Below are 13,962 nucleotides of genomic sequence, written 5' to 3'. Positions count from 1 at the left end.
TTTTGATAAAATAATATCAGTATAATTTCGAGTTCAACTGAATGCGTTCATCATGATCAAATAACATATTTTTATTTATCAAAAATCGACTATGGCATAGTCTTTTTGATGAATCTATTAATCTAAGTGTGTGAAAATATTGGATCCAAAACATAATGATAAAATTGGATGCTTTACGCCCAATATTTATTGGTCTCGCTATGAGTTTTCAGATATTGGACTTGACTACGTCTCGTCCAATATTTTAAAACTCGTAGCTCGACCAATAAATATGGGCTCAATCGATCCAATTTTTTATCAAACTTAGGTCGTAGTTGCACTATATGTGAACCCTCAGCTATTGGTCGTGTTCCAAGGTCATATACTGAGGTCAAATTTCATTTGAGGTCAACTTGTAAAATACCATTATTTACAACCTTTTGTTAACATTTGGTCTCATATGAACAGTTTAAATCCTAATGCAACCATTATTATGTTTTGATGAATCCAAGTGAGTGAAAATATTGGACCCAACACATAATAATGATAATGATAAAATTGGATGCTTTTCACCCACTATGTATTGGTCTTGCTATGAGTTTCCTATATTTTTAAAACTCATAGCTCGACCAATAAATATGGGCTCAATCGATCCAATTTTATATCAAACTTGGGTTGTAGCTGCATTATGGGTACCTTCATGTATTGGTGGTATCCAAGGTTACATACGGAGGTCAAAGGTCATTTGAGGTTATGTTTGTTTACCGCTCGTGCAGTTTGCCATTTACATCTTTCCGAATTTATATTGCCTCATGGGCCGGTGGAGGCATTCCAATCAACACATTGAAAGTGGGGTGCCAGGTTTTTCAGTTCCCCCGAATCGAGTTTGATTAGGAGTGTAAGGTGCGGCTGAATGCCCCCTTTGCCACTGCCAATCAATGCCTTGCATTGAAAACACTGACGTTATCACACTTTACTTGATTAAATCCTCTATTTACTACACGGTCACACACTTATGGCCATAGACTTTTCATTGATCCAATTCCAAAGTTGCACAGACCTTGGATGATACCATTGAATTAATCAATTTTGACTGATCTGTAGTTTCATCGAAACATCCAGCCAAGTTGGTTAGCAATACAAAGTATACAATAATAGGTTCTTGAACCAGTCAAGTGAATCGATCAGTGAGTGACTGTGTGATACATACACAGGGCTTACTCCTATTATCTAAATGCTCTATTGACAAATGACATAATTATTGGGCGATTCCAGTTGAAATTGAGATTTTGGAAATATCTCCCAAAGGGGGAGTATGTTTTTCAAATGTAATTGGCCAGAGTTAATCATTTTGAAACTCATACTCCCCATGTATAATGACTCTATCTATATCTTCCACACCTGGAGTGAGTATTTCAAATGGAAGTTACCCAATTTTCAATATTCAAAGCTCATACTCCCCCTAGAAGACTTTAGCTAAATCTTCCACAGGGGTTGTGTAGATTTTAAATGGAATAGCCCATTAATATGTTTGTATGCTCCAGGTTTGACCCGGGTGTTGGACCCAAAATTTCTGATCAGTACCCTCAAAACTTCTTCATTATTGAATCCCATTTTGTTTTCTTTCAGGAACGAATGAGTTTGAAACATAAGAACACAGGTAAATGGGCCAAAACACAGATCCGATTTGGGAAATACAACAAAGAGGTGAGTCAGTTATCATAGTTACTGTATAAGTTGTTATTTTTGCTAAATTGACCAGTGGGGATAGAGACACAGAAGTGCATTTTGAACATACAATTACACTAGCTTACAGAGAAGTACTGCATTTTCTTGCTCTGGTAGGACGCACATGCCCTGTTAATGAGCGACAAATACCGGGCTTTGATGAGCGTCGCTCTGCGCCAATCGCATCTCTGACGCGTAATCGACCAATGAGATTGTTATGATTGCCAGATGATTGAATGAGCCAATTAGAACCCCACTTCTGTGTTTACACTGAGTACGCTCTCAAGATGTAAACAAGTGCTGTTCTTCTCTGCCAGGAAGTGTACATTACACTCGGAGTAAATTCTAGGAAATAAACAACTAAGGCAGGTTAACAAAGTTCTTTGTATCTGATCCAGAATGTTCACTTACTTGTGTATGTTTCAACAACACCTGTTGGCTTTATCAACAAGTGTTGTTGAAACGTACACAAGTAAGTGAACATTCTGGATCAGATACAAAGAACTTTTTTAACTAGTTTACTATACCGATCCTGATGAATCTGTTCAATCAACAACTAAGGCAATTTCCTAAAACTTCTTGTTAAAATTCTGTGTATTCAATATATGAGTTGAAATTTGGGCAAAATAATTTTTTCAATATGTATATACAGTGTATGAGATTAGGCCATCTTAATTAAATAGTTGGACTCAAAGCTCTTCAGAAATTGAAAAACAATGTGCAATGCATTTTTCTTCTTCACCAGCGTTGTGTGCCTTTGCATATAGAGTGTTGCGTGCATTCGCGATTACGTGATAGACCATAAAAATACGCGGTACGTGCATAGCAGTTTTGCCTGTCGCATTTCATGGAACAATCGGCCCTCATTATCGGGTGATGCTGAAACTTTGACTACTTGTATGTAGTCTGTTATCTTTTTCGTCCATGACCAGAGCATATTGACTGACAAGAGAGGGCTTCCATATTAGGACCCTTATAAGAAGGACCTAAGGGCAGGTAGGGTCCAGGTACCGTGGTAGTGGCATATTGCATTTGGAATTTCAGGAGGGGAGGGAGGTTAAAATTGTCTGCTGGCCTGATGGCCCACTCCCCAAATGTATGTAATTGGGTTATTCCAGTTGAAATCCATACACCCCCACTGTATGGAACACATGACCTTAATCTCCCACATGGAGGGTGTGAATTTTAAATGAGGTTACGGGTAGCTCCATTTAAAATCTACACCCCCTGTGTGGGAGATTAAGGTCATGTCTTCCATACAGGGTTGTATGGATTCAACTGGAATAGCCCATTATATGTTTCTGACAAGTGAAGAACAAGACAAATAAGAGAACAACACAAACATGACTTTTCTTTTCTTTTTTCCTCTTTAATTTGTTATCTTTATCACTGACAATATTGTAAATCAAGAGTCCAATAGAATACATAGCTAGTATTTTTTATTAACAGGTTACCATGTGATTCATGACAATGGGCTATTCCAGTTGACATTCATACCCCTATGGAAGATATGACCTTAATCTCCCACACATGGAGTGAGAATTTCAAATGGAGCTATCCATTCAGGTAACCCTATTTGTGATTCATACTCCCTGTGTAGGATATTAACGTCATGTCTTCTACAGGGGGTGTATGGATTTCAACTGGAACAGTCCATCCCAGGGTAGCTACAAAGCTTTTTCAAAAACCAGAACATCAAACAAACATCAACTACACAGTAGGCTCCTATAAGGAGAAGATATATTGAAATACAATGATTAAAGTCAAGTTAAAATCATGTGCATTTATAATAACAAATTCAAAACATTAAATACCATTATTCTAAGCTAATACACTGAAAAATGACACAAGCAAGTAAATTTTATTTATTAAACATATTGCTCACTTGCACATGTACAACCACATCAATGCACCTACCCACCTCACACACAACCACAAACCCAATGGCGTAACTAGGGTTGGTAGTGCCGGGGCAAGAAACAAAATTGGCGCGCCTAACCCCACCGAGAATATCTTAGATGAGGGGTGTAGGAATGGCATCTTTTTTGTCGATTTGGTGCCCCCTGACATCTGAGTAAAACTAAGCAAAACTTGCACAATTCATCAAAATAAGTTCAATTTCAAAGTCATACATTTATAAACTATGTGTAGTTGACATTAATTCAATTAAAATATGTTAACATATTATATTTACAAGTTTGTAAAGTTTCAGTTAATCAAATTGGAAATCAATTGGTCATGTGATATAATAAATGTAGTAGCTTGACAGTAATTCAATTAAAATTTGTAAATGATCATCGCACAGTTTAGATTTACAAGTTGAGATTTTAATCAATTGTTCATTTGATATCATTATCCTAAACTGAGCAACTTTATTTAAAACATGACTATAATTAAGTTAAAATATGATTAATGATCATGTCACCTGTAGATTAAATATCAAGTGTTTGAAATTTCAGTTAATCAAATTTCTAACCAAATTGATCATGTGATATTTAATCACAGACAGTATCATAATTTATTCACATCTTAATTTGTGATGCGGTCAATCAAAATCAGTCGGAAATCGGAATTATTGATTTTGAGATATAGGCAAACAAAGAAAATATTTCCTTTTGTTTCTTCTTGTTTTGGTAACTCTTTAATTACTCATATCTTTGGAACTGGTTGTTCAATTACAATGGGGTTTTCTGCAAAATCCAGCTTTGTATTAATGCTTTTTACTATCCTATAAGAAACTGAAAATATAATATTTCCCGAGTTTCGACTGATTTTGCTTGATCGCATCACATATTTTATTAACTCTCTATGATCCCCTGATTACCCCAAGAGGAATATTTTCTTGCTGATTCTTTCGTTTGCTGCATAACCTGCTGCTTGAAATAAAAGAAGCCAAAGTATACAAGAAAGGGTTAATGGCGGAATTGAATGGTAAGACAAATATTGCTATCCAGACATAGGCAATTGGGTTGACCTCTACTGCCCCAGCTTGGACCAGGATGGACAATACGCCTATTGGAACCCAGCAACAAAGATCTGTAAAGACTAAGAGATAGACTTTCATAGCCATTCTGAGTTCCTCTTTTAAATTGGCAGAACGACCAGCTCTCCTAGCTGTTTCCCTGGCAGAGATAAAAATAGCCACATAACAATAACCTACAACAAAAAAGCATGCCAGATTAAGGACTGTGAATATGGCAATTGAGAAGTACATAGCTGCCTTGCTCCCTGTACGTACAACAGAGGAATATGTTAATGTAAACTCATCAACAACTGACGAGGTATCTGACCATGTATCTTGATGTATCAATGTCTTATTTATAGTATGAGAAATTGTTCTTGAAATGGGTAAACCCACACAAATTTCTGAGACTGCATAGATATCAGGATTGCCTTGTGATAATGCCAATGTTGCTATGCTAATACCTAATGCTATAAACCATAGCAGGGCAACCATAACACGGGAAAGTTTAGTGCTTATTTGATACCTGAATGTGTACTTCACCCCCAGAAACCTATCAATAGTGATCAGTGTTATGAAGAAAGCTGATGCCTCACTGGATAATACAGACAAGGCACCAGCTATTCTACACAACATATTAGATCTCCACGATTCAGAAAATGATGGAAAATAATGTGTGTAATACATGTCTGCTGAAACTAATATGATCAGATATATACCCATACAGAAATCAGATATTGACAGATTTGTGATCAGCAAGGATTGGACCTTATTACTTTGTTGTTTATGCTTGTATTTAACATAACAAGCCAAACTATTTCCAAGTATAGCAAGAGCACATACCAACCATACTGCTATTCGAAGGCCAAAATATGGCAACAAACGTTTGCATGTGAGGAATGGAGATGGAGCTTTGTCACATATACAATTAGCCAATGTAAAACAACAGATAGAAGGGTCACTTACAATTAAATCTGTTTCATTCAGCAGCCCTACAAAAGCATTTGGCTCAATCCACAAAAGTGGATTGTCAAGCAAGTCAACTCTTTCCAAATGTAAACAATGAAAGAACAACTCAGCAGGAATCCTAGTCAATTTATTTCCCGACAGATCCAGATGTCGCAACTGGCTCTGGTTGTGAAATATATCTTGTGGAAGGAACTGCAATTGGTTGTGATCAATATCAAGATATCTGATATTGGTTTGATATCGAAATGTTCCAGAATGTAAATTGGAAAGGTCATTGTGTGACAATGTCAGGCGTAATGTATCAACCCATTCTTCATAATGTGATGGTAACAATTGACTGAATGATTTACTGAAAGTGCCAGGCTTTAACACAGAAAGATGATTGTTGGAGAGATCAAACCGCAACAATCTTGTCAACTCACTGAATACACCAAGTGTAATATCCCTGAGATTATTGCTTGAAAGGTCTAACGTTACCAAGCTTGTCAACTCACTGAATACACCAGGTGTAATATCATTTAAATTATTGCTTGAAAGGTATAACCATCCCAAGCTTGTCAACTCACTGAATACACCAGGTGTAATTTGATTAAGATTATTGCTTGAAAGGTATAACATATACAACCTTGTCAACTCACTGAATGCACCAAGTGTAATATCAGTAAGATTATTGCTTGAAAGGTTTAACTGTCTCAAGCTTGTCAACTCACTGAATACACCAGGTGTAATAACAGTAAGATTATTGCTTGAAAGGTATAACTGTCTCAAGCTTGTCAACTCACTGAATACACCAGGTGTAATATCATTTAGATTATTGCTTGAAAGGTCTAAAAACAACAACCTTGTCAACTCACTGAATGCACCAGGTGTAATATCCCTGAGATTATTGCTTGAAAGGTTTAACAATTGCAAGCTTGTCAACTCACTGAATACACCAGGTGTAATATCAGTAAGATTATTGCTTGAAAGGTCTAACCATTCCAAGCTTGTCAACTCACTGAATACACCAGGTGTAATCTTATTTAAATTATTGCTTGAAAGGTGTAACCCTTCCAAGCTTGTCAACTCACTGAATACACCAGGTGTAATATCAGTAATATTATTGCTTGAAAGGTATAAATATTCCAAGCTTGTCAACTCACTGAATACACCAGGTGTAATATCAGTAAGATTATTTTCTTGTAGGAATAGGTACCTCAGAATAGTTAACCCATCAAACACTCCTTGCTCAATGTACCGGAGGCTGATATTGTTTAGATGTAATCCATCTAATATATCAGCAAACATAGAGAATGTTTTTGGTTTGACACCATACAATGTGTTGTCAGCCCAGCTCAGATAGCTCACATCAGATGGGTATGGGATTGTAGTTTTAGATATGTCTCCATTAGAACAGTTGCTTGATACTATGTAGTTACCAAGGATACAGGTACAGTGTAAGGGACAGTGGATGTGACATTTTGTACCATTACCACCTGATTCATAGTATTTATAATCATTCCACCAGTTGGTAATATCCTCCTCTACACATGTTATGGATATGTGCTCTGGATGATCATCTGCAACAGTGTTATTACAAAGCACTGTAAAGAATAGCACCAGGATCCACACTGAGATTTCACTGTAACCAAGCCAAGACATAGTGGTAGTGATATCCAGGCAAAGATATGGGGAAAAATCTGAACACTAAACTCTACCCTCTCACAATAATGGGTGAATAAGAAACAGCAGTGTTCTATTCAGCGCATATACTTAACTTGGTGGATTATGTGCTGGAATGTGACTGGCCCCAAATCAATTAAATAGAGAGACACACTCCGGCCTGTAAACACAAGCTTGAACCCTTTATAAATAAAATCCTAGCTCTTTTTTTAACCCTCTCCACACGGATGGCAACTGCAGAAGACAATCCAAATTTTCTTTTTAAATTTCAGAATTTTACAAATGCATGACTTTATATGGAATCAGCATGAAAAATGCATTAGAATGAGTACAAAGAAGCCTGGTATTGTTTCACTGGTTTTTGAGACAGCTCTTGATATTTTGGGAATATATTTCAGAACTAGGGACTTTTTATGTTGAAGCCTAAGGCCAGTACGCAGAGAAATAATATTACTTATGCACAACAACACTGTTCTTGTGACACACAAAAATTAATGTAACAACAAAAATTATAGCACTTTGTAATGCACCAAAATTCACCTGCAGTAGATGGGGACCCCGGGGATGGGGAGAGGTGCTTAAATTAAGCGCAGAAAACAAAACAGTAACACACATACAAAAAAGTTGTGTACAATAACAAAGAAACTTATTATCTGTTGACTGGAAACACTCACCAGTGCCACAGTTATGGTGCAGAAAACCAAGATGCTAAACAGTAGCAGATTTATGAACTTACTAAAAAGTTTTGTACAACAAAGGCAAAACAACTTAATAAATACACAAAATTAGTACAAGATACATGTACATATTATGTAAAATTACAAAACCAATATGAAGAGTTCAAAGGTCAAGTTCAGTTTACATCAAATGAGTTTTAGGCTTGATGAAGACACACAGAGATGGACTGGATTTAATGTGATGTGGTAGACTGTTTCAAATATGAGTTCTTGGTGACATAAATGAGTGTACACTCCATGAAATATGCATGTGGCAGTCAGTAGATATAACAAAATCCAAAATTCAATAATAGTCGAATGTGAAACACTGGTGTGGCAATCAGCGCATAAATTAGTCAAAGTAGATCACACAACATCCGAAATCCGTTAAATCTCGTAAATTGCAATAACGATAGCAAATATGGCTGTGGCAGTAAGTAGATGACAGCTAACAAAAAAACTCTTTTCAATCTGCTCTCTTAACATAAAGTTACTTGTCCTCTCACAGCAAAACATGCATTTGAAAGTCAGCGCATAAATTGGCCGAAGTGACTCTAACAATATCCAAAATCCTTATTCCCCTTCACTCACCTCCTATCACTGCTCCTCTCACAATAATGGTTGAATATGAAACACGGGTGTGGCAGTCAATAGATAACGGTATCCAAAATCCAAATTGGTCAAATTAGATCACGCAACATACAAAAATTCACCCTGTACATAAAGACAGTGCCTGGGAGACACAGGTCCTTTGACAGTAACAGTTAAATGTGAAATGTGGGTGTGGCAATCAGCGTATAAATTGGCCAAGTAAATCACACAAAATCCTACCTCTTCATTCACCTCAGCTACACACCGTGACTGCTCCTCTTACTATAGTTGTTGAATATAAAACATGCATGTGGCAGTCAGGAGATAGCAAAATCCAAAATTCAGAAGTATTTTGATATTACTTGTACATGTACATAACAGCACTGCTCATTTCACAATAATGGTATGGTAATCAGTACAGATTTGGGTAGATCTCACAAAATCCTAATTCTTCTTCATTCACTGCTTCTACACAACGACTCGGCTCATTTTGCGATACTGGTTGAATGCAGCACACAGGCGTGGCATTCAGCATATATATAGTAATTCATATACTCTGTCCATGGTTGATGTATGAAGTAATTCCACACTGCCAACTTTGTCTGTTCAGATTATGTGTAATATTCAAGTATCCTGTTTCATGTTAACAAAATTTCAACACCTGAGCATGTGGAAAATGCTAAATGTAATTTACAAAGAAGTTAGCTTTTAAGAACAGCGGCTCATTCAATATGAATTTATTTTATTTTGCATATTAGGAATAAATCGCAGAATAGAGTATAACAATATCAGTATATTATACCATATCATTTTACCGGATGTAGAACAACAAAACCAGTGTTAATTTATCAATTTGAGTGAATATGGGCATGACATTGATCCTTTTGTTTTTGCAACATGCTTACTTTGGTGGCATAAAGTTACACCTAACATCAAAATCACAGATGAAATTGAATACAGGACCTGTCATGAGAGGTAATATGGTCGTTATTTATTACCTACTGCAACTTGGTTCAGCAAACTTGTACCAAAAGATAAATTAGGTTCAAATACACAAACTGTCAAAAGTTAGGTCTTCACAGTAAGAAGCTTTTTGTCTTGTAAAAGTACTTAATTTTTCACCATTTTCTGCGATTCCTTTTCTCCTATTGGCACCAGATGAATCAACCTTCCTTTTTCGTGCTATTAACCAGTTGAGGGTCGTAGGTAATTTGACTGACAGTGACATCTGACGCAAATTAGCGGCATGCGCAAACCTTTGAAACACTCAAACTAAAAGACACAAATTATTGCTCAATTTCTGGCTCTTGTCATTAAATGCTAGAGGTACATTTAGTGGCCCCCATGAGCGATGAACCAATATGGTGGATTTGCCGTAGCATTACTTATCATGTAATTTTGAGTTGGTAATCATTAAATGATAAAGGCAGTTCTCTGAATTAAAGGGGCATTTCATGATCCACAGGCTCATCCCCCCACTTTTCTAAAAAAAGTTGAGATTTTTATACCACTGGACCTCTGGCTACATAATATTTATTGATTTACGTTCTGGTTAACAAAACAAAATTAAAACACAAAATAACAACAGAGTGGCCAATGGAGCAGGTAATACACATAATCATGCATACGTAGTAACTTGCAATCACAAAATCAGAATCAACTGAAATTTTGGGAAGAAGCTTTTTTTGTGGATATCTACTGAAAAATGTCATAAAAAGAGGGTGATAGAATCACAAAATACTCCTTTAAAATGCTGTGATGGTGTCATATAAACTACATTTAGAGAATAAATGTATTGTTTTTAGCCGCTGCCATGCATCTATCATTTCATATAACACGAGGGATATCATTATTTTAAGTAAAACAATGAAGCGAAACTGAATTGTTTGGCACCAAAAATAATGATGTCGTGTGTTATATGAGACGATAGATGCATGGCAGCAGCTAAAAACAATACCTTTATTCTCATTCTTAAACACTTCAATTCAAATAAATATAAGTATACAAAATTTTACAGGGAATTACTTAGGGCTTAGAATCGATCAGTCCCGTTGTTGCTATGCACCTCTGATTGGTTCAAATAGCGCATACAAGTATCGCATCAACACACACACGCTAAAGTGTGTTATATCGTGTCATATCACACGACTAAGAACCGATAATATTGCAGGAACTTTATTACATGTTTAAGAAAAGTTGCTATTATAGGCAAGACTCTGAAAAGGTTTCTTCACAAAGACTTTCCTCCCAGCATATATAACTATTAATAAATATTTGTTTGTTGTGTTACAGGCAAGAGAGCTACTCCAAGAGCAACTCCAAAAAAGTCGGGACCTTACTCAGAAGATCGCCGACGCAAACATGAGTGATAATGAAGACGAATCGGCCAAAAATGAACTAATCAGCGATGATGACACCGAGAACAATGATACTTTAAACTCAACAGTAACTGATGTCAATAATCCATGGTTTGATCCTTCTGCGAAACGTAAATTAAACAAGAAAGATGATCAGAATAATGATGACGGTGGATCATCGTTATTTCCAACGTTACAGCCAGTTGTTGCTGATGATAAAGAAGATGTAAATGTGGTATCAGACTCAAGTGATTCTGAAAATGATGATGATAGTGACAATTACAAGAATGGCATCACAAAAAGTGATATAGATGCTATTATCGCTAAGAAAACAGGACGGACTATTGATGCTGATGATGATGAATGGTCAGAGTTAGATGATGAGGATTGATTGCAGAAGGTTTGGAACGACGACAAACTTTAGAGAAGTTGAACGAGAACTGGGAATCGGATAACGATAATGAATCCAAAGTGCCTACTAAGAGCACTGCAAAAGTTGATGTTGTCATTGAAGAAAAGAGAGAAAAGGAAAAGAAACACAAGCATATTGATCCTAATAAGGTATTTATTGACCTAATAAGATATTTATTGATCCTAATAAGATATTTATTGATCCTAATAAGGTATTTGTTGATCCTAATAAGATATTTATTGATCCTAATATGGTGTTTATTGATCCTAATAAGGTATTTATTGATCCTAATAAGATATTTATTGATCCTAATAAGATATTTATTGATCCTAATAAGGTATTTATTGATCCTAATAAGATATTTATTGATCCTAATAAGATATTTATTGATCCTAATAAGATATTTATTGATCCTAATAAGGTATTTATTGATCCTAATAAGATATTTATTGATCCTAATAAGGTATTTATTGATCCTAATATGGTATTTATTGACCCTACCTAATAAGGTATTTATTGATCCTAATATGGTATTTGTTGATCCTAATAAGGTATTTATTGACCTAATAAGATATTTATTGATCCTAATAAGATATTTATTGATCCTAATAAGGTATTTATTGACCTAATAAGATATTTATTGATCCTAATAAGGTGTTTATTGATCCTAATAAGATATTTATTGATCCTAATAAGATATTTATTGATCCTAATAAGATATTTATTAATCCTAATAAGATATTTATTGATCCTAATAAGGTGTTTATTAATCCTAATAAGGTATTTATTTATCCTAATAATGTATTTGTTGATCCTAATAAGATATTAGTGTTTATTGATCCTAATATGGTATTTATTGACCCTACCTAATAAGGTATTTATAATTTATTGATCCTAATAAGATCCTAATATGGTATTTATTGATCCTAATATGGTATTTATTGATCCTAATATGGTATTTATTGATCCTAATATGGTATTTGTTGATCCTAATAAGGTATTTATTGACCTAATAAGATATTTATTGATCCTAATAAGATATTTATTGATCCTAATAAGGTATTTATTGACCTAATAAGATATTTATTGATCCTAATAAGGTGTTTATTGATCCTAATAAGATATTTATTGATCCTAATAAGATATTTATTGATCCTAATAAGATATTTATTAATCCTAATAAGATATTTATTGATCCTAATAAGGTGTTTATTAATCCTAATAAGGTATTTATTTATCCTAATAATGTATTTGTTGATCCTAATAAGATATTAGTGTTTATTGATCCTAATATGGTATTTATTGACCCTACCTAATAAGGTATTTATAATTTATTGATCCTAATAAGATCCTAATATGGTATTTATTGATCCTAATATGGTATTTATTGATCCTAATATGGTATTTATTGATCCTAATATGGTATTTATTGATCCTAATATGGTATTTGTTGATCCTAATATGGTATTTATTGATCCTAATATGGTGTTTATTGATCCTAATATGGTATTTATTGATCCTAATATGGTATTTATTGATCCTAATATGGTATTTATTGATCCTAATAAGGTATTTATTGATCCTAATATGGTATTTATTGATCCTAATATGGTATTTATTGATCCTAATATGGTGTTTATTAATCCTAATAAGGTATTTATTGATCCTAGTAAGGTATTTATTGATCCTAATATGGTATTTATTGATCCTAATATGGTATTTATTGATCCAAATAAGGTATTTACAATCCAACCAAAGGAAATGAATGCCTTGGCTCCTAATCTTATGGAAGATGAGGAGATGACAGAGATTCAGGAGCAGAGGATGAACATCCAGCAAGCATTTGCGGATGATGACGTTGTTGATGAGTTCCAGGAGGAGAAGGCTAAGAAGATGGATGAAGATGCACCAAAGGATGTTGATCTGACGCTGCCTGGATGGGGAGACTGGGGAGGTCATGGAGTGAAGCCATCTAAGAACAAGAAGAGGTAAAAAGTTATTCCTAGCATTTGGCTCTTCTTTGAAATCCATGCACCCCCTTTGGAAGACATGACCTTCATTTTCCATTCAACAACTCTTCCTATACCTTTGTACAGGAGCCAAGCATTGTTAATCCGTGATGAATCCACAGTCCAGTAGCGTATACGCGAACGCAAGGTTATGCGTACGCGTTACGCATGAGCGCGTAAAATCCGTCATGTCTGGAATGTATGCATAAACATGAACGAGATCTCTTTGGCGGTAGCAGCTAAATACATGAAATAATACTGCTTTATTCTTTAATTTGATTGCTAATATCAACAGAGAAATACCGCAATCTTCTTGTAAGGTTGAGTGGCAATGACAAACGGACATTCCGAATGAAAGAATCATGTAAATTGGATATCTTTAGCTTGTTTCATTAGTTGAAAGGATTCAATCATGTTTCACCGTTGTTCATCACCGATTAACAACTCGCGTCCGGTGATGAACAACGGTGAAACATGATTGAATCCCTAATTCATCTTCCATTCAGATAACCCCATTTGAAATTCACACTCCCTGTCACTCCCTGTGTGGGAGATTAAGGTCATGTCTTCCATAGGG

The 13,962-nt window shown here is 35.2% G+C and overlaps 1 protein-coding gene across 1 annotated transcript in view; it reads left to right on the top strand.

Moving 5' to 3' along the window:
• The window catches only part of LOC140156642 (U3 small nucleolar RNA-associated protein 14 homolog A-like), a 47,962-nt gene that overhangs the window by 21,906 nt on the left and 12,094 nt on the right, over positions 1 to 13,962 (top strand). The window contains 4 exon segments of the mRNA XM_072179577.1: positions 1,609 to 1,686; positions 10,900 to 11,347; positions 11,350 to 11,525; positions 13,114 to 13,364. Coding sequence (XP_072035678.1) covers positions 1,609 to 1,686; positions 10,900 to 11,347; positions 11,350 to 11,525; positions 13,114 to 13,364 — 953 coding nt within the window.

The sequence above is a fragment of the Amphiura filiformis genome, chromosome 7 (assembly GCF_039555335.1).
Source record: "Amphiura filiformis chromosome 7, Afil_fr2py, whole genome shotgun sequence".
Lineage (NCBI taxonomy): Eukaryota > Metazoa > Echinodermata > Ophiuroidea > Amphilepidida > Amphiuridae > Amphiura > Amphiura filiformis.
This window is presented reverse-complemented; position numbering and strand designations above follow the sequence as displayed.